We start from the raw sequence: 21663 nt of genomic DNA on the forward strand, positions 1-21663 counted from the left end.
CAAAGCACTAGGATTACAAGCATGAGCCACTGCATCCCGTGCTTCTTATCTTATTCACCAATCCTTTTTTTGGAGACAGAGTCTCACTTTGTCGCCCTCAGTAGAGTGCTGTAGAATCATAGCTCACAGCAGCCTCAAACTCTTGGGCTCACGCGATTCTCTTGCCTCAGCCTCCCAAGTAGCTGGGACTACAGGCGCCCGCCGCCGGCTGGGCTATTTTTAGAGACAGGGGATAGGGGTCAGATGTGCCCTGGCTCAGGCTGATCAACCTGTGAGCTCAGGCAATCCACCCACCTGGACCAGGGTGCTAGGATTACAGGTGAGAGCCACCGCGCCTGGCCTTATTCACCAATCTTAAAACTATTATATCATGAGAACTTGGTCTAACCCTAGTCAAGCCCTGCATTACAAGACTGACCTTAAGCAAAACCCCCAAATCTTCATAAATATTCTGCTTAGCACCTCCTCCTGCATAAAGACCATGAAGTAGTAATCTTTACCACAGTGAACAATACACTTGGCTTTGCCTTACTAACAGATTTTTTAAGAGGAAACAAAAAATACATTCCACCTATCAAGCTTAATTTTAGATGTGGCCTCTACCTGAGGGGGGGGTAAGGGGGTGTCTTGCTATTCTCTAGGGAAGTAGGCTAAATATCACAGGGAAGGGATATATGACAGAAAAGCAACCACCTATGTGAGTTGCAGATAAATAGTGTTGTGGTCCTGACTCTGCCAAAAATGTTACAGCATGAATTACAGGATCCAACAATTGGGCATATCATCTGCCAACCTGGATGTAATGTTTAAACAAGACAGTAGGAATGAAAACTCCTTAATAGTTAACATCCTTGAAAGCTAGGTGGTGCCTATGGCTCAGTGGGTAGGGCACCAGCCTCATATACCAAGGGTGGCGAGTTCAAACCTGGCTCGGGCCAAATTGCAACAAAAAAATAGCTGGGTGTTGTGGCGGGGGCCTGTAGTCCCCAGCTGCTCAGGAGGCTGAGGTGAGACAATAGCCTAAGCCCAGGAAGTTGGAGGTTGCTGTGAGCTGTGTGACCCCACGGCACTCTACCAAGGGTGATAAAGTGAGACTCTGTCTCTACAAAAAAATTAAAAAAAAAAAAATCCTGGAAAGCCTGGGAAGAGCAGACATAGTGAGAAGATGAAAACTATGGGCCAGTATGCTTAATCAGCACTAGGTGAAATTCTCTTATGTGACCAGTTGGAAATGGAAAAGATAGCATTAGATTTATACAGAATTTTTCTTTTTTTGCAGAAATACCAGGTAGGAGGATGCTGCAGACATAGCAAATGCAGATTTCAATAGGTTATTTGACAACTTGCATCATAGGTTAGAAAGTGAAATGTAGCTGGTAAGAGGGAGCTGATGAGGAGCAGAGACCACACCTGGTAGCTACTAGGGGCCTACCCCAACCTCTTGCCTTGGCCCCCAAGTCAAGGTGCCATCAGTGACTCGGATGAGAATATAACAGCATACTTATAGAAGTTGTGGATGACCTGAAACAAGGGTTGCCTAATATACTGGATGACAAACTGATCACAGATTAAATGTAACTAGGTGAAATTTAACAGGGAATACTAAAATCCTGTAGAAAGGTTTAACAAAAAAAGCGTAAGAGGCTCAACACCTGTAGCTCAGTGAGTAGGGCGCTGGCCACATACACTGAGGCTGGTGGTTTCAAGCCCGCCCAGGCCTGCTAAAGAACAATGACAACTGCAACGAAAAATAGCCAGGTGTTGTGGCGAGCGCCTGTAGTCCCACCTAGTTGGAAGTCTGAGTCCAGAGAATCACTTAAGCCCCAGAGTTTGACACTGCTGTGAGCTGTGACATCACAGCACTCTACCAAGGGCAACATACTGAGACTCTGTTTCAAAAAAAAAAAAAAGCATATGGACAGGAAATATTTGAACATAATAAAAATTACAATCTAAGAGTCATAACTATAATCTGAGAGTTGGTCATGTAGAATGCCAAGAAGCATCTGAGAGTTCATAAAACCTCACAGAGCCAAGGAAAGAAGCTGACTCCTTACTCTGCCAGTCAGGCTGCACTTCTTAGATCACATTTTCTTTGGACACATTTTATAAAGACAAATGTGTCCAGCATTCAGTGACTAAGATCATATGGGGACACGATACTGTTCTGCAGCAACATGAAGTAGCCAGGGCTCATCAACACAAAGGACAAAAGATGTACAAGAGCCAGGCATTGGGGCTCACACCTATAACCTCAGCATTTTGGGAGGCCAAGGCAGGAGGATCACTTAAGGCCAGGAGTTCAAGACCAACCTGGTCAACATAATAAGAACCCTGTTTATACAAAAAATAAAATAGTTTTGCACGGTGGCAGTATTATAGCCAATGAGGTTTATGTGAGGTATAATCACCGCTAATTGAAAACTTTTCCCAATACCCCGCCTTGAAAATTTGCAATGTAGTTGGCACTGGCAATTTTTTTTTTTTTTTTTGGTAGAGACAGAGTCTCACTGTACCACCCTCGGGTAGAGTGCCTTGGCGTCACACGGCTCACAGCAACCTCTAACTCTTGGGCGATTCTCTTGCCTCAGCCTCCCGAGCAGCTGGGACTACAGGCGCCTGCCACAACGCCCAGCTATTTTTTTGTTGCAGTTTGGTTGGGGCTAGGTTTGAACCCGCCACCCTCGGCATATGGGGCCGGCGCCCTACTCACTGAGCCATAGGCGCCGCCCCTGGCACTGGCAATTTTTCATGGTCTCTACAGAAACTCTATATAAAAAAATAAATTTAAATAAAAAAATAAAATAAAAAATTAGCCAGGTGTGGTGGTGTGGGTTTGAAGTTCTAGCAATTCAAGATGCTGAGGTGGGAAGCTCAGTTAAGGAGTTTGAGGTTACCATGAGTTATATTTGGGCTATTGCTCTCCAACTAGGGTGACAGAGTGAGACCCTGTCTCTTAAAAAAAAAAAAATGAAAAAGATTTAGAAGGGGAAGAGGGATAAGTGGTAGATACTTTTAAAAAGGCAAAGCAGGCAAGGAATGGTGGCTCACACCTGTAATCCTAGCACTCTGGGAAGCCCAAACTAGAGGATTATTTGAGCTTGAGAGTTCGAGATCAGCCTGAGCAAAAGTGAAACCCAGTCTCTACTAAAGAAATAGAAAAATTAGCCAGGCATTATGGTGGACACCTGTATCCTAGCTACTCTGGAGGCTGAGGCAAGAAGATCACTTGAGCCCAAGTTTGAAGTTGGGTGAGTTTGAAGAGTTGAAGAGTTTGAAGTTGCTGTGAGCTATGATGACACAATGGCACTCTACCCAGGGTGACAAAGTGAGACTTTATTTAAAAAAAAAAAGCTACAGCCAATTAACCTATTCCAAAATGAAGTAAACATGACCACACAATATGGGAATATTCAAAGCAATGCACAATTAGCTTTTAGAAGAGGAAACATTTTCATTCACAAAATGTCAAACATTTTGATATTTTGAGTTAGTGTTTGGGGATCTCAAACACAGCTTCAGAAATTGTTCTATCTTTCTGAGATTGTGTAGGGGCACTTTGGCCCTGGGTAAACATAGTAAAATCCAAATATCCCATGTAGTACTCACTGTAATGTTTAAAGGCTGGTAATTTTTCCTCTTGAGCTATGTTTTTTGAGCTTGAGAAAAAATAAAACCATATTCCTAAACAAATGTTTCATCATAAGAAGGAATTTTATTTTACTAATCTGCACATTAAAAATGTATTTGCTTTGTAAACTACTCTAATTCAATGAATTTCAGCATCACAAAAACTGTTTAATTATAACTATCCCCACTTCTACATTCCCTGTCTCATGAGAGTTTAGAAGACTATTTTAAATTCTGTATTTTTTAAGGCACTGCATTTTAAGAGTCCAAACTAAAAATTGGCAAAATATTCTTCCTATCAAGAAGCCCCACATTTGGAGTGTTTGGTCAGCTTTTGATATTTGCGAGCAAGGTCCACAGCTGTCCGTCCTTGCTGAAAAGGGAAAGACCATAAAATTGAATTCCAGTGATTTCCCATTTTCTTAACGCCATTGTAAAGGTAATTCACTTCTTCCTTGGTAAAGTTTTTACGAATTCTTCTTTTTTCTGCAATCAATTAGATTTGTAAAATATATTAGTACTTACTGAAAACAGGTCTTAAGTCCCAAATAAATACTTAACTTATTCTAAGGATATAAACTGTCGAGTGAGAAAACATCATGCCTGGACTACTCATCCTATCAAATTTCACTTCAATTTTAAAAACTAGAGTGCCTACTATTAAGTTAGATACTATTGCTCTCACTTCTTCAACAATTGTAGCTTAGTCTTTTGTGATAATACTTGCAACATCTTCAACTAAGAAACAAAAGTTTATGAGCATTCAATTGTTAATTCAACATTCCTGTGAGACAGTTAACAAACAGCTTACCTATCTTACAGATACAGCCTTCCCAAAGGGTTCCATAACTTCATAGAATAGAAAAGAGTATCAATACTTGTTACTTTAAGTATCAGGTAGGAGTAATATTTTTAAGAATAAGGTTTTTTTGAAATTTGTTTTTAAAAAGCATGTTCACTACCTACATGCAGGATCAGCTTAATAGAAACTTAAAAATAGGGCTTGGCACCTGCAGAGGCTAGGGTGCCAGCCACATACACCAGAACTGCCAGGTTCAAATCCAGCCCAGGCCTGCCAAACAATAATGACAACTGCAACCAAAAAATAGCCCGGTGTTGTGACGGGCGCCTATAGTCCCAGCTACTTGGAAGGTGGAGGCAAGAGAATTGCTTAAGCCCTAGGGTTTGAGGTTGCTGTGAACTGTGACGCCACAGCACTCTACCGAGGGCAAAATACTAAGACTGTCTCAAAAAACAAACAAACAACTTAAAAATAGGCTGCACAATGGGGAAGGAAGTTTTAACTATTTGGGTTTTTAGGGATACTTTCTATAATGGAAAGAATACACAGCTGTATCTCTAAACATGGTTTTCTTCAAACTTTTTCATTCATTGTTAACCCATGGTATCATTTTAAGTAGATGCTGCTAAGGAGTTTTTTGTATTTCCACCTGAGGCTGCTATTTGCTTTAGTACAACCAGGTTTAGCTGTGCTCACTCACCCTTAGAAAATCTTGCCCTTGTAGGCCGACACAGCCATTGACATACCTTTCCTAAGATAACAGTAAAAGTTCAGACCTTTTAAAACAGAAGAGAATATCTTACCAGCAGAAAGTTAATGAAACAGTGTATACAAATAGCACTGATTAATCGATGTATATAAATAGTATTAAAGTGCAAGCTCTGTGAAGGCAGAGATTTTTGTCTATTATTCACCATTATATTCTCAGTGCCTAGAATAGAATCTGACACACATAGGTAGGTAGCAAATATTTGATGACAAGAAAAAGTAATTGTCAGTAAAACTGTCTCAAAACTTATCAATGAAGTTACTCCTTACTTGTGAGTGTACTAGAAAACTGTGGTTATCCAAGAAATAGTCTTCAGCTTCACATGCTACATGATTCAAACTCATAATAACCAGAACAAGATAGGTTATTATAACTTTCAGGATATTGAGGCCCTAGAGTTGATCATGCAAAGCTCCACTTTTCAATTGCAGCTACCATCTCCCAGACTCTTATACATCTGTGCACACATCCTCAACATGTTCCTATATCAGAGTACCAGACAGCCTGGAAAGAGGAAGCAACTCACTACACCCCAAGATGCTCCTCAGTGGCTTATTTAGTACTCCTCTTACTACTGACTAAATATTAAAGAAAAGCAAGGAAACTGGGCAGGAGGGCTTAATTTTAGGGGCTCTTATTTTTCAAATCCTCTCAAAACACCAATCTATCCTGAAAGAGAGCCTTTGGGAAATCTTCACATGCTTAGATAGTACAGTGGTCCTTTCTCAAAAGAATGGGCTCATGTTTGATTATAAACTATAATTAAATGAATGGTGGTGAATGTCATAAAAAAAAAAGGGAAATTTATCAAAAGGGGAAAAAGATGGCAACATACCAAATATTCCTGGCCTATTTGTGAAAGAGATATAAGACCAATTTCTCTCTCTCTTTTTTTTAAGACAGAGTCTCACTTTGTCACCCTCAGTAGAGTGTTATAGTGTCACAGCTCACAGCAACATCAAACTCTTGGGCTCAAGTGATTCTTTTGCCTCAGGCTCCCAAGTAGCTAGGACTACAGGCGCCTGCCACAACGCCTAGATATTTTTAGAGACAAGGTCTTGCTCTGGCTCAGGCTGGTCTGGAACTCATGAGCTCAAGCAATCTACCTGCCTCAGCCTCCCAGAGTGCTAAGATTACATGTGTGAGCCACTGTGCCCAGCTTAATTTAGTGAGTGTTATGTACAGATGGTACATCTTCCATAACAGGAAGAGATGAAGGATTTATTGCACAATTTTTTTTTTTTTTATTTTGAGACAAAGTCTCACTCTGTCGTCCTTGGTAGAGTGACCTAGCATCATAGTTCACAGCAACCTCAAACTCTTGGGCTCAAGCAATCCTCTTGCCTTAGTTTTTCATAAATCACTACTTTCTCAAGATGCCTTTCTAAATGCTAAGAAATCAGGCAAATTAATTGTTAGGCTCTAATGCAAGTCTACCCTACAAAAAAATATGTATGGTATTTATGAGCTGAATGTCACTTAACCCAGTATTTAAGATTCCTCTGTATAACCATAATATGTCCATTTCATAAGGCTCTGCAGATTTTACTATGCAAATAGATTACAGAATATTTTTAGTTGTTACATATTTGCTTTTAAGATATGTTTTTGAAACAAATCTATTATTAATTTGATGGCAAGTCCTTGTCAAGAACAAGATTTCCAAGTGTAACATGTGTCTCTTGGAAAATTTACATTTTCTAACAATTTCTGCAGAAAATATTATTTCAAAAAGTGGGCCCCTCTATAGTGATACTATACTTAATTTTAATTTGCATATAGAACTTTTAACCTAGAAAAAAGACCTAGATATAAAAAGTAAATTTGAGGCTTGGCGCCTGTAGCTCAGTGAATAGGGTGCTGGCCACATACACCGAGGCTGGCGGGTTCAAGCCTGGCCTGGGCCGGCTAAACAACAATGACAACTACAACCCAAAAAAATAGCCAGGTGTTGTGTCAGGGGCCTGTAGTCCCAGCTACTTGGTAGGCTGAGGCAAGAGAATCACTTGAGCCGAAGAGTTTGAGGTTGCTGCGAGCTCTGACGCCACAACACTCTACCGAAGGTGACATAGTAAGACCCTGTCTCCAAAAAAAAAAGTAAATTTGAGCTTGAGCTGGGTACAGTGACTCAAACCTATGATCCCAGCACTTTGAGAGGTCAAGGCACAAGGCTTGCTTGAGCCCAGGAGGTTCAAGATCAGCCTGAGTGACACAGCAAGACCCCATCTCTATAAAATTTTTTTAAAATATTAGCCAGGTATGGTGGCATGTACCTGTAGCCCTAGCTACACAGGAGACTAAGACAGGAGGATTTCTTGAACCCAAGAGTTTGAGGTTGCAGTGATGACTGCACTCCAGCCCAACAACAAAGTGAAACTCTCTGAAATAACAAACAAAAACCATATACATACACACAGTAAGTTTTAAATTTCTTTCAAGGTTTTGGCAGTAAAAATAGCTGAATAAATGTATGTGGCAAAATGCTTCTTGGATGTACCAAGTCCAATATCTCTGTGATAAATAACAGAGTGGTTCTACAAATGTTACTAATTCTTAGACTACTTTGACAAGTGATGTGGTCCACTTTCTTACTCAACAAATGTTAACTCCATGTGAATAGAAGACAATGATATTGTACAGTCTCCGTGATAAATTTCAAAAGATAATAAACCTGAAGTGTTAATCCTGTAGTTAAATAAATTATCTAATTGCTTAAGAAGCATTTTGATATTTAAGCAGGGTTTTAAGGCGCTTATACTGTGTGTTTCTTCAGTTTTTTATGTTTGAAGTATTATAGTTTGAACAAAAATCTTCTGCAAAGTCTCGCTGAAGCACTTTTAATTTTGTTCTTAAAATAGAAATATGATCCAGAGGACAGAACAAGAGCATTTCTGGTTCTTACATTTGAATCTAAGTTCTGCCGTTTACTAACTTAATGTGCCTTATAATGGAGAATAAATACCTATTTTACAATGTTATTTGTAAGAATTAAAGAAAATAGTATCTATAAAACACCTAACACACAGCAAATGTTTGATAAATGTTAGTTTCCTCTTGCTCCTTTCCCAACTGGCATACGGTGGGTAAGCAAGCAACATGAAGGGAAGTGGGAGGTCTTTTTTCATAGTAAGTATGACCCATATCAGAGTCAAGGGCTATCATTTAAGAGTCATTAATGATGAAACTAAGAACATCCACTCAGCTGTTCACTTCTTTCTCAGGAATATATGAAATTTAAGTTCATTTAAAAATTAAATATATTCACTTAGTCCTCCAGGGGTAGTAGATTTATTACTGAGTTGTTGTCGTCTACGTGGGGTCAGCAGAATTTCTGAAAAATATGGAAATCATTTAGCATAATTAGAGTATCAACCTGAATAGCATATCAATTCCATTAGTATGATATTTCTGTTCCCTGTCCTTCTAGTGGGAATCCTTAGGTGGATTAGAAAGAATTTTTAAACTATCAGAGACTAAGTCTACTCCCTGGTACATCTTAAATTACTGGTTGCTTAGAGACAGATTTTCTTTTCAACATTATTTACCCTCTAGTTTTTAATATACTTAATGCATAAGCTGTTAGGTATAGTCATAATTATGGTTTTAAATCTGCTAAATTAATTACTTTTGTTACAGATGAGTGATTTCCTTAGTTCGTTTTTATATCTGTCTTCAGCTTCCACAATGACTTTGTGATGATCACACTGGTACTGGCAAGAATGCAAAAGCTTGCTAAAATTTCGGCTATTCAGGGATTTTCCTACTGCTATGCAACCTAAAAGAAAACAAATTAGAGTGATGTATAGATGTCACAAAACATCTAGTAACAAATCTATGAAAGCAAATATATATATGATGGTAACTAAAGAGAAATCAGGAACTTACCTCAAGAAGCTCAAAGTCATGTGAAGGAGTAAAGACAACAAATACAATACAATGAAGTAAATTGCTGGGAAAGAGGTGTGAACAGAGAGAAACAGCACTATAGAAAAGGAGCACCTAGCTTGTCTGGTTCTGAGCAGGAGTCACTGTTCAGGTAAGACAGCCAAAAAAGTAATCTTTAAGCTCAGTCATCTTTTTTAACTTTTTTTTTTTTTTTTTTTGAGACAGAGTCTTACCCTGTCACCCTGGGTATAGTGCTGTGGCATCATAGCTCACAACAAACCTCAAATTCCTGTGTTCCAGGGGTTTTCTTGCCTCAGCCTCCTGAGTAGCTGGGATTATAGGTACCAGCCACAACACCCAGCTAGTTTTTCTACCTTAGTAGAGACAGGTCTCCCTCTTGCTCAGGCTACTCTCTTGAACTCCTGAGCTCAGGCAATCTACCAGCCTTGGGCTCCCAGAGTGCTAGGGTTATAGTCATGAGCCACTGCACCTGGCCTGGTTTTAACATTTTTTAATGGACAAATTCCAACACACAAGAGTAAAGGGAAGAGCACAATAAACCCCCATGTATCCATCACACGGCTTCAAAAAAAATTATTAATTCATGGCTAATCACGTTTTATCTACATCCCCACTTGGCTCTGTCCCCATTACACACTGGATTATGAAGCCTAGAATTTGCATTAAAGTATCATTTCATCTGCAAATATTTTAATTTTTTGTTTTTATTTTTTAGATACGTGGTCTTGATCTGTCACCCAGGCTGGAGTGCAGTGGCATGATCGTAGCTCACTTCAACCTCAAACTCTAGGCTCAAATGATCTTCCCACCTCAGCCTCCCTAATAACTGGGACTACAGGTGTATGCCACTGTGCCCAGTTGATGTATCTCTTGAGTTGCTTTAATCTATCAGTTTTCTTCTCTTCTTTGCAGTTTACTTATTGAAAACACTAGGACATTGGTACTATAGTTTTTCAAAGGCTGGGTTTTGCTGATTGCATCCTAATTGTGCCCTTTAAAATCTTCTTGGGCAGCACCTGTGGCTCAGTGAGTAGGGCACCAGCCCATATACTGTGGGTGGCGGGTTCAAACTCGATCCCAGCCGAATTGCAACAAAAAAATAGTTGGGTGTTGTGGCCGGCACCTGTAGTCCCAGCTACTTGGGAGGCTGAGGCAAGAGAATCGCCTAAGCCCAGGAACTGGAGGTTGCTATGAGCTGTGTGATGCCACGACACTCTACCATGGTTGATAAAGTGAGACTCTGTCTCTACAGAAAAAAAAAAAAAAAAAAAAAAAAAGTTCTTGAGTGCCCTATAAACTAGTAACTAGATCTAGATGATTGAATAGATTCCAGTTCAAGTGTTTTTACTAGAATTCCTCACAGGTAGTATCACGTACTTTTTTTTTTTTTGTAGAGACATAGTTTCACTCTATCGCCCATAGGAGAGGGCCCAGGCGTCACACAGCTCACAGCAACTTCCAACTCCTGGGCTTAGGTGATTCCTAATCATGAAAATCGTCATTAAAATACTAGATGATACCAAAAGTGACAGAGTTGAGTAAATGCTTTAGACTAGGTCTTGGGGAGAATACCTGTAGAAAATTTGGCAGAAAGAGAAAGATAAAACCATAAAAGTGAGGTTCTATTATCTTTGATCCCAGTAACTGCCAAGGACTAAATACTCTATAATGTTTGTGAAATGAATCCATGGTCAGTGGTGAAGAAAGAAACTAGGAAAGAAACACCTTGATGAAGGAAGGTTAACAGTTATAAAGCAGGCACTCCACCAACTATACTGCTTTTGACCAAAGATTCCCAAACTTTCTCACTTGGCACCCCTATGCCAAAAGAAATGCCTAACTGTTCTGTGAGATCCAAAACAATCTAATAAGTGTTTATGTTCTAACAACTTAGTAGCCATCTGAAAAAGATAATACAGGGTGGCGCCTGTGGCTCAAAGGGGTAGGGCACCAGCCCCATATGCTGGAGGTGGTGGGTTCAAACCCATCCTCAGCCAAAAAAAAAAAAAAAAAAAAAAAATCTAATAAAATAAAATAAAACACAAAGCCCTGGGCTCCAGCCCCAGGGACTTGTATTTTAAAAAAAAAAAAAAAGAAAGAAAAAAATAATACAACTAAAAGGAAAAATACTTGTATTTTGTTCTTATTAATTACATTTACTTCCTAATGGGATGTGTACACCTATTGGGAAGAGTTGGTGAATACTCAAAAAGATAAGTAAATTTCATGAAGTATTTGGTGTTTTGTTTTGCAGTTTTTGGCCAGGGCTGGGTTTGAACCCGCCACCTCCGCCATATGGAGCCAGTGCCCTACTGCTTTGAGCCACAGGCACTGCCATTTTGTTTTTTTAAGATGAAGAAAAATGAGCACAGTTTAAGGTTGGACAAAAGAAGTTAATAGGTCAAAAGGGACTAAGGAGAAACATTTCACCATTAGGATTAAAATGGGGAAGAAAAAAAGAGATGGAATTCAGATTATGGCTAGACATAAGCTTTAGAGCAGCAGTTCTCAACCTGTGGGTCTTGACCCACAGGAACTGTATTAAAGGGCCGTGGCATTAGGAAGGTTGAGAACCACGGCTTTAGAGTAACAGAGATAATCTCTTTAAGAGGAGTAACCTCACTTTTGTCCACAGAGTGGGGTACAATGGAGTGGAACAAACAGGAAATATTGAGGTGTGAAGAGAGAGAAAGGATAGAATAAGACTCTGAAACATTTACAAAGGCACTGCAGAAAAAAATAAGTAATGGAGCATGAAGTACTATAAACATTTATATATTTAATATAAATATAAAAATAGGTATTGTTTCATAGTTAATGCCTATAATATTTAGAACATAATCTCTGAAAACAAAAAATGTTTATAGTAAAGCTAAACTTATATGGTATTATGACAAAAAGAGAATGATAATATAAGAAAAAAAGTACTACGTTGATTCACATAAACAAATATTGGGAGCTCAGCCTGATACAGGTAGAAGATATTAATTTGAATGCTTTGATGTCCCAGATTGTTACATCTCCAAAGGAAACGGAGTTTGAATCACATAGATAGAACTATTGTAAATTCTAGTTAAATAATATTATATAAAATTTTAATTATGAAACAAATGCAATTAAAAAAATATTTACCTGAGCACCTATATTTCAACATTTTTGAACATTTGTCAGTTGCTAAAAAACCGATTACTTCTTTGTTTATTATATCTGAGCATAATGTAAATGGATCTGGAAAAAAATTGTAAAATGACAGATTTTTTTATTAATTAAAAAACCAAACATTTATAAAATTTATTAATTCTCAAGATTTTCATAAACTTTAGCCCAGTAATATATAAATAGAGTCATCCTGGTAGATATACAGAAAGATCCTGGATATTTATAGAGGCATTTATACCAGAAAGAGTCAAAAGTATAGCTTATACTTTAAAGAGCAATATACTAATGTATATATTATTAGCTGTATCAGTCACCAAAATATATGTTTTCTTCAAAAAACAAATCAGAAATATTTTTAATCATACCTGTTACTGGTAACTGCTCCTTTCTATTTTTGGCAGTGTGAGTTGGATGTTTAAAAACATGGTCACTGAAAGAAAACAGACAACAGATTACTAAAAGTAAACATATGATTTAGTGTGTGGGCAAATGCTTCTGTAAGTGGTGGAATGATTTGGGATATTTGGCAGACGGAAGGAGGTAGAGCCAGGATCCACCAAAATCTACCAAATTTTGTCAAATTAGGGTCTTTAACAGTTACAGCCTTGTTTCTAGAACTAGAGTTTATATGAGATTCCAGAGGGCAATGGTATTGATCACAGGAGAAACATGGACGAAAAGATGATATAAGGAAGAGTGTAGGAGAGATGAGAGCAAAAAAGGAGAGAACAAAATTAGTGGGAGAAAAAAGGAACATGAGGTGTGGAATGGCAAAGAACTAACAATAATCATTGAAGGATATGAACAAAAACATCCTTCCTGACCCCCAAAACATTTTTATATTTGAACCCTGTGGTCCTTGATGAATAAATGTTAAGTTTTGACTATATCGTCACAGTGGTCACAGGTAGTGAAGAAAAAAGCAAGAGTTATAAACCAGAAAACAGATATAGCAGTAACTTTATAGTTATAGCTATCTGTCCATTTGCATATATTTGTACATTAGAGAAAAAAGCATTTCAAAGAAATGGAAATATTAATAACTCAGCTGAGGTAAAAATATAGCTAACCCAAAAGAAGAAAAAAGGACATACACGGGAGGCTTGAGCTTGGCTGGCCCAAGAGCATATTTCTCTGCTTAATAATTTCACATCCCTGAAAAATCAAGTTAAAATTAACAGCAGGCTGGGCGCCTGTAGCTCAGCGGCTAGGGCACCAGCCACATACACCAGAGGTGGCGGGTTCAAATCTAGCCTGGACCTGCCAAACAACAATGACAACTACAACCGAAAAATAGCCGGGAGTTGTGGCAGGCGCCTGTAGTCCCAGCTACATGGGAGGCTGAGTTAAGAGAATCGCTTAAGCCCAAGAGTTTGAGGTTGCTGTGAGCTGTGATGCCATGGCACTCTACCCAGGGTGATAGCTTGAGATTCTGTCTCAAAAAAAAAAAAAGAAAAAGAAAATTTAACATCAAGAATGATCTTTTTATTTTATTTTATTTATTTTTATTTTTTCCTTAAAAACAAAGAAGAGTTTAAGAAGAAAAGCTACAACCCCAGGTCCAGCCCACTAAGCTACCTGTGAGGAAGAAAGGATCTATAGGATTGGTGATAAAATGCAGGGAAGAAGCCAAAGGGCAAACCCAAACCAAATGTTCCTCACATCCAATTCCATTTATCATGAAACTTATAAACTGTTTTTGCGACATTGCTGATGGATTATTAATGCATGTCCTATCACTTCAGGTAGAGAGATTTTGGTTTTCTTTTCTGAGTAGGATTCTAAAATTCAAATCTGGTTATATCATTAAATTTAAAATTCTTTTTTTTTTTGGAGACAGAGTCTTAGTCACCTGGGGTTGAATGCTGCGGCATCACAGCTCACAGCAACCTCCAACTCTTGAATTCAAGCAATTATCAACACTCAGCTGTTTTTTTTTTTTTTTTTTTTTTGTAGAGACAGAGTCTCACTTTATGGCCCTTGGTAGAGTGCCGTGGCATCCCACAGCTCACAGCAACCTCCAGCTCCTGGGCTTAAGCTATTCTCTTGCCTCAGCCTCCCGAGTAGCTGGGACTATAGGTGCCCGCCATAGCACCCGGCTATTTTTTTGTTGCAGTTTGGCTGGGGCTGGGTTTGAACCTGCCACCCTCAGCATATGGGGCCGGCGCCCTACTCACTGAGCCACAGGTGCCGCCCAACACTCAGCTGTTTTTAAAGACAGACACCCCAGGCTGGTCTTAAACTGGTGAACTCAGGCAATCCACCTGCCTCCCCTCCCAGAGTGCTAGGATTACAGGTGTGAGCAACCACGCCCGGCCTGAAATTTAAAATTCTTAATGGCTTGCTAGACCCTGCAAGTTAAAACCAAAAATTCTGAGTATGATATTACACGGCCCTAAATGAACTGACCCATACTTCCCATCCAAACTCCTTTCCCAACATTTCCTACTTTAGACTCTTCCCAAGACCATGTTTTATCATTTCTATATCCCCAGTGCACGGTGTGGCACAAAGTAATGCACAATGAATGCTTTCTGAATAAATAAGAGTTAAGAACAATTATTAAACTATACCTTGATTGAGAAACAAAATTCTTTTTTTCAAAAGTTGTTTCTTCGTGTAAGTTTTGATTGCAGCTTGAATTGGCTTTAAATAAAGTCTTATTTTTCTCACTCTCTGTATAACAAGCATTAACTGGGTTTGCACCCTTCAAAAAAGTCTTCATTTGGTCATCACTTGATGCTTTAGACATGACTCTATGGGATTTATAACTTTGCATCTGTCTACAATGGCTTTCACCCTTATCTCCTGCTTTGGTAACCTGACCGATATTATCTGCATGGAGATGCTTCGATGTATTCTGAAGATTTATGTTCATAGATGAAATATTATCCATATATTCCTCTCTTTGTATTTTTTCCTATAATGAAAAAAATTACAATAATTTCAATATAATCCATTTGCTTTGTAATCCAATTTATACATCCTTTAAATAATGCAGAAAAAGTATGATTGTCAACAGAACATACATGAAAGGAAGCAGTTCACATTAGTAGGGAAAAGGAAGTTTATTAAATAAATTATATTGAGTGGCTCAGTGCCTGTAGCTCAGCAGCTAGGGCACCAGCCACATACACCAGAGTTGGTGTGTTCAAACCCAGCCCAGGCCTGCCAGGCAACAATGACAACTATAAAAAAAAAAAAAATCCAGGCGTTTGGTAGGTACCTGTAGTCCCAGCTACTTGGGAGGTTGAGGCCAGAGAATCACTTAAGTCCAAGAGTTTAAGGTAGCTGTAAGCTGTGACGCCACAGCACCCTACTGAGGGGGGCATAGTGAGCTCTGTCTCGAAATAAAAATAAAAAGTAAAAAATAAAATGATATTGAGCACTTAGGTAGCCATCTGGGGAAAAAAATAAGTTGGGTATCTCATGGTTTACACAAAGATAAAAGCACAATGAACCAAATATTTAAATATAAAAATGAAATTATGTTATGTTCTAAAAGAAACCACATATTTTAATATTCTCAACTGAAAGAAGAACTTTCCAAGTATTGAAATCAATAAGTTGGCTTGGAGCTGGTAGCAAAGTGGTTACAGCGCCAGACATATGCACCGAGGCTGGCGGGTTTGAACCTAGCCTGGGACCAGCTAAACAACAATGACAACTACAACCAAAAAATAGCCTGGTGTTGTGGTGGGTGCCTGTAGTCCTAGGTACTCAGGAGGCTGAGGCAAAGAATCACTTAAGCCCAAGACTTTGAGGTTGCTGTGAGCTGTGATGCCACAGCACTCTACCCAGGGTGACATAGTGAGACTCTGTCTCAAAAAAAAAAAAAGTCATACTAGAAGAAAACTAATATAGTAACCACATAAAAAGTTTTTAAAGTTCTGCTAGAGACCAAGAATGATGGAGGGAGGATCTCAGAGGAAAAAAGGGCCAGAAGCAAAAACTAGTGACAATCAAAACACCCAGGAATAATAGCTATACATTATATCTTAATCTATAAGATAAAATTTTTTTTTCTAAGACAGAGTCTCATTCTGCCATCCTGGGTGGAGTGCAGTTGCATCACCATAGCTCACTGCAATCTCAAACTTTAGGGATCAAGCAATGGGCCCTAGGCCTCCTGAGCAGCTGAGACTACAAGCACACATCATGACACCTGGATAATTTTTCTGTATTTTTTTAGTAAAGATGGGGTCTCAATCTTGCTCACGCTAGTCTTTCTTCTCTTTCTTTTTTTTTTTAGACAGAGTCTCACTTTGTTGCCCTTTGTAGAGTGCTGTGGCAAAATAGCTCACAGCAACTTCAAACTCTTGGGCTCAAGTGATCCTCTTGGCTCAGCCTCCCCAGTAGCTGAGACTTCAGGCGCCCACCACAACACTCAGCTATTTTTAGAGATGGGGGTTTCATTCTGGCTCAGGCTGGTCTTGAATTCCTGAGCTCAGGCAATCCATCTCCCTTGGCCTCCCAGAGTGCTAGCATTAAGACCACCATGCCCAGCCAATTCAGGCTGATCCTGAACTCATGAACTCAAGTGACTCCCCATGCCTTGGCCTCCCTGAGTGCTAGAATCACAGGCGTGAGCCACTGAGCCTGGTCCAGGATAATTATTTAAATAATATTTGTAAAAAGCTACAAATAAATATTTTTATATTTCATCAACAATTACATAGAAAAACAGGCAAGGGAAATAGTTCACAGAAAAGGAAACATAAATAGCTCTTAGGGTGGCGCCTGTGGCTCAAGGAGTAGGGCGCCGGTCCCATATGCCAGAGGTGGCGGGTTCAAACCTAGCCCCGGCCAAAAACCAAAAAAAAAAAAAAAAAATAGCTCTTAAATGTCAGAAAAAGGTTCCATTTCTTATAATAAGAGAAATGAATATTAAAGAAAGACTGAGAAATCTTTCTCCAGCTATCACATTGGCAAACATCAAAATGCTAAAGCAATATAGACACTCTCAGACATTACTTGTGGGAATGTAAACTGGTACAACCTTCACAGAGAAACAATTTGGTATATCTTTCATAATAAAAACGTGCATATCTGTTTTAAAAAAATCCTATAGAACTGACACAGTAGCTCACAGCTGTAATTCTAGCACTGTAAGAGGCAAAGGCAGGAGGATCCCTTTAGCCCAAAAGTTTGAGACCAGCCCAGGCAACATAATGAGAAGATTCCATCTCTACACATTTTTAAAAAAGATTAGCTGGGTACAATGACCCATGCCTGTAACCCTAGCTACTCTGGAAGCTGAAGCAAAAGGATCACTTAAGCCCCCAAATTCAAGGCTGCCGTAAACTATGATTGGGTAACTATACTTCAACCTGGGCAACAGAATGAGACCCTGACTCAAAAAAAAAGAAAAAAATCCTATAAATTACCTTTACATGTACACAGTGTTAATTATTATTAACTGCAACTTGTTTGTAACAAATCAAAGTTTAAAATAACCTAAAGGTTTATCAGAAAAGGAGGTAGCATATTATTAATATAACAACCCAATCATATACTCTACAATTATGAAAAAAAAGAACACTTCCAGGTAATGATGAATTAAATACCTATATTTATTTTTGGTCCTTTGAAAAAAAAACAATCATTAAAACAACAATCTGGGATTAAAACAACCCACAAGAATAGGGAGAAATGAAGAAGAAATAAAGGTAACAAGGCTTGGCGCCTGTAGCTCAAGCAGCTAAGGCGCCAGCCACATACACCAGAGCTCGAATCCAGCCCGAGCCTGCCAAACAACAATGACAACTACAACCAAAAAATAGCTGAGCGTTGTGGCGGGCACCTGTAGTCCAAGCTACTTGGGAAGCTGAGGCAAGAGAATTGCTTAAGCTCAAGAGTTGGAGGTTGCTGTGAGCTGTGATGCTACAGCACTCTACCCAGGGTGACAGCTTGAGGCTCTGTCCCAAAAAAAAAAAAAAAAAAGGGGTGGTGCCTGTGGCTCAACGGAGTAGGGAGCCGGCCCCATATGCCGGAGGTGACAGGTTCAAACTCAGCCCTGGCCAAAAACTGCAAAAAAAAAGGCGACAAAATTTTCAAAACTAGGCTGGGCAGAGGGCCTCATGCCTGTAATCCTAGCACTATGGGAGGCTGAGGTAGGAAGATTGCCTGAAGCCAGGAATTCCAAACCAGCCTGAGCAAGAGTGAGACCCCCATCTCTATAAAAAATAGAAAAAATAGTAAGGCATGGTGGCTCATGCCTATAGTTCCAGCTACTTGGGAGGCTGAGGGAGGAGGATCATGAGCCCAGGAATTTGAAGTTACAATGAGCTATTATGACGTCAATGCACTCTTGTCCAGGTGATAAATCAAACCATTGTCTCAAAAAATAATTTTTTTTTGAAATTAGAAAGGAAATGGGTGAATGATGACCTACTTAGCAGACTTGGTAAAACTGAATCCAAAGATAACAGTGGGAAAATCCAAGAAATTACCTAGGATACACCACCAAACTATCAAAGGCAAAGACCCTGTCTCAAGCAAAAAAAGATTGAAAGGACCTACTAAGCACAGAGCACAATGGATGAAGAGACTGACATCAAAGTACCTCATAGTGAAATCTCAAAACAAATCTCAAAGACTATACAAACTTATGAAGAGAGAAAACAGGTCATACCAAGGGATTAGAATGGCTTTAGACCTCAAGAATAACACCAGAAACTACAAGACTGTGGAATAACACCCTCAATATACTGAGGAAAGGTGATTTCCAATCTAGAATACTACGTCCAGCCAAACTATCAATTAATTTTGAACATAAAATAAAAATATTTTCATACTTGTAAGCACTCAAAAAATTTACATTATATCCACCTTTTCTCAGGAAAGTACATACGGAAGAATATACTCCATCAAAATGAGAATAAACAAAGAGAGCATGGCATGGAATCCAGGAAATGGGATCAAACTAGGAATGATGCAAAGAGAATCTATATGATGATGCTATAAAGAAAAAGTCCACAGTAGCTAACTTCGGAAGCTCGGACCTCTATTACACCTTAGAGCACACACTATCACCATGACTTATCACCTAGTGTTTGTCAGGTTTCTCCACTAAAGTTATTCTTTGCATCCTCTTTTAATACTATATTCTCATCTAAAATTATTTCAAATTCTTCTACATATGAGCTTTGTCTATTCTCTCCTATTTATCATTTACTTATTTTTATCAGCACAGACTCCTAGCTCTTTATTTTATATAAACTAGCTCTTCATTTTTTATATAAGCTATCCTCCTGCCTCAGCCTCCTGGGTAGCTAGGACTATAGGCACGCCCCATGACTCCTGGCTAATTTTTTTCCTATTTTTTAGTAGAGATGCAAGGTCTTGCTCTTGCTCAGGCTGGTCTTGAACTCCAGAATTCGAGAAATTCTCCCACTTTGGCCTCCCACAGTGCTAGGATTGATTACAGGCATAAGCCACTGTACTGGCCTTCTTTGTCCAATTTGTAAGGGATTATTTGGCCTTTTAGCGATTGAGTTACAAGTTAACAAATGTTATCAGTATATATTAAGTATTATAATTGTATTTTATTTTATATTTATTTATTTATTTAATTTTGAGACACAGTCTCACTATGTTGCCCTCAATAGAGTGCTATGGCATCACAGTTCACAGCAACCTCTATCTCTTGGGCTCAAGTGATTCTCCTGCCTCAGCTTCCCAAGTAACTGAGACTATAGGCACCCGCCACAACACCCAGCTAGTTTTTAGTTGTGGTTGTCATTGCTGTTTAGCAGGGCAGGGCCAGGCTCAAACCCTCTAGTGTATATGGCTAGTGCTCTACTCACTGATCTATGGGTGCTGAGCCAAGTATCACAATTTTAATACAGTTTTTTCCTTTCTTAAATTTGTATATATTTTTGGCACCCCCTGTATAAATAAAATGTGGTATATCCATACAATGGAATATTATTCAGCCATAAAAAGGTATGAAGTACTTGAACTTGTATTTGGCAATGGTTTCTTAGATACAACACCAAAATCACTAACAACAAAAGAAAAACCGATAAACTGGACTACATCAAAATTAAAAACTTTTGTGCATCAAAGGACATTATGAAGAAATTAAAAAGATAACCTACAGAATAGGAGAAAGATATATAGAAATCATATAGCTGGCTCAGCATCTGTAGCTCAGTGGCTAGGGCACCAGCCACATACAACGGAACTGGTGGGTTCAAACCCAGCCCGGGCCTGCCAAACAACAATGACAACTACAACCAAAAAAAAAAAAAAAAAAACAATAGCTGGGCATGTGGTGGGCACCTGTAGTCCCAGCTACTTGGGAGGCTGAGGCAAGAGAATCACTTAAGCCCAAGAGTTTGAGGTTGCTGTAAGCTGTGATGCCACAGCACTCTACCAAGAGCAACATAGACACTGTCTCAAAAAAAAAAAAGAAAGAAAGAAATCATATAGCTGGTAAGGGTATTAATATTCAGAACATATAAAAATCTTCCACAACTAAATAATAAGACCCCAATTCAAAATGGGCAAAGAGGACTTGAATTAACATTTCTCCAAAGAAGACAGACATGAACACATGCTCAACATCATTAGGTAATTGTAAATCAAAACCACCAGTGATATATCAATTCACACCTACTAAGATGGCTATAATTTTAAAAATGAAAAACAAATGCTGGGAAGGATGTAAAGAAAATGGAACCCATGTACACTATTGGTGGTAATGTAAAATGATACAGCTACTATAGAAAATTATTAGTTCCTCAAAAAACTATAAATAAAATCACCTATGATCCAGCAATTCTATTTCTAGTATATACCCAAAAGAACTGGGCAGCACCTGTGGCTCAAAGGAGTAGGGCGCCGACCCCATATACTGGAGGTGGCAGGTTCAAACCCGGCCCAAGCCAAAAACTGCAAAAAAAAAAAAAAAAACAACTAAAAGCAAGGACTCAAGCAAATATTTCTACTGCAGTGTTCATTGCAACATTATTTACAATAGGCAAAAGGTAAAAACAACTCAAATGCTCGCTGATGAATGGATAAACAAAATGTGATATATACATACAATTGAGTTTTATACAACCTTAAAAAGGAAAGAAATTCTGAACATGCTAGGCATAATAAAAAATATATTTGGTGTTGGGCAGCGCCTGTGGCTTAAAGGAGTAGGGCACTGGCCCCATATGCTGGAGGTGGCAAGTTCAAGCCCAGCCCCTGCCAAAAACTGCAAAAAAATATATGTGCACACACACACATATATATTTGGCCTTTGTCCCTAGTTCCCAGAATAAAGCTACTAAAACCTTAGAAAGTCCTTAATGATAGGAATTGTTTTGTTATTCATACAAGCCCCTTGGGACCATCTCAGTGCTTATACTAATGACGTTACTCTAAATGGGGGCTAGTCACT

General features: G+C 38.9%; 1 protein-coding gene and 1 non-coding gene across 4 annotated transcripts in view; one reads left to right on the top strand and one right to left on the bottom strand.

Moving 5' to 3' along the window:
- Positions 1-2356: 2356 nt before the first annotated feature.
- Positions 2357-2497, top strand: LOC128579938 (U4 spliceosomal RNA). Its single transcript, XR_008378309.1, has one exon. It is a non-coding gene; the product is annotated as a U4 spliceosomal RNA (small nuclear RNA).
- Positions 2498-3467: 970 nt separating this feature from the next.
- Positions 3468-21663, bottom strand: part of TERB1 (telomere repeat binding bouquet formation protein 1) — a 40481-nt gene continuing 22285 nt past the window's right edge. For 2 of the 3 annotated variants that reach the window (XM_053603464.1, XM_053603480.1), the window contains 6 exons: positions 14840-15186; positions 12632-12696; positions 12240-12335; positions 8827-8976; positions 8467-8532; positions 3468-4116 (listed from right to left, as the gene is read on the bottom strand). In XM_053603464.1, coding sequence (XP_053459439.1) covers positions 3929-4116; positions 8467-8532; positions 8827-8976; positions 12240-12335; positions 12632-12696; positions 14840-15186 — 912 coding nt within the window. In that variant the 3' untranslated portion in view covers positions 3468-3928. The remainder of the gene's footprint in view (positions 4117-8466; positions 8533-8826; positions 8977-12239; positions 12336-12631; positions 12697-14839; positions 15187-21663) is intronic. The other variant, XM_053603473.1, reaches the window with a different exon arrangement.

Source organism: Nycticebus coucang, chromosome 2, assembly GCF_027406575.1.
Source record: "Nycticebus coucang isolate mNycCou1 chromosome 2, mNycCou1.pri, whole genome shotgun sequence".
Classification (NCBI taxonomy): domain Eukaryota; kingdom Metazoa; phylum Chordata; class Mammalia; order Primates; family Lorisidae; genus Nycticebus; species Nycticebus coucang.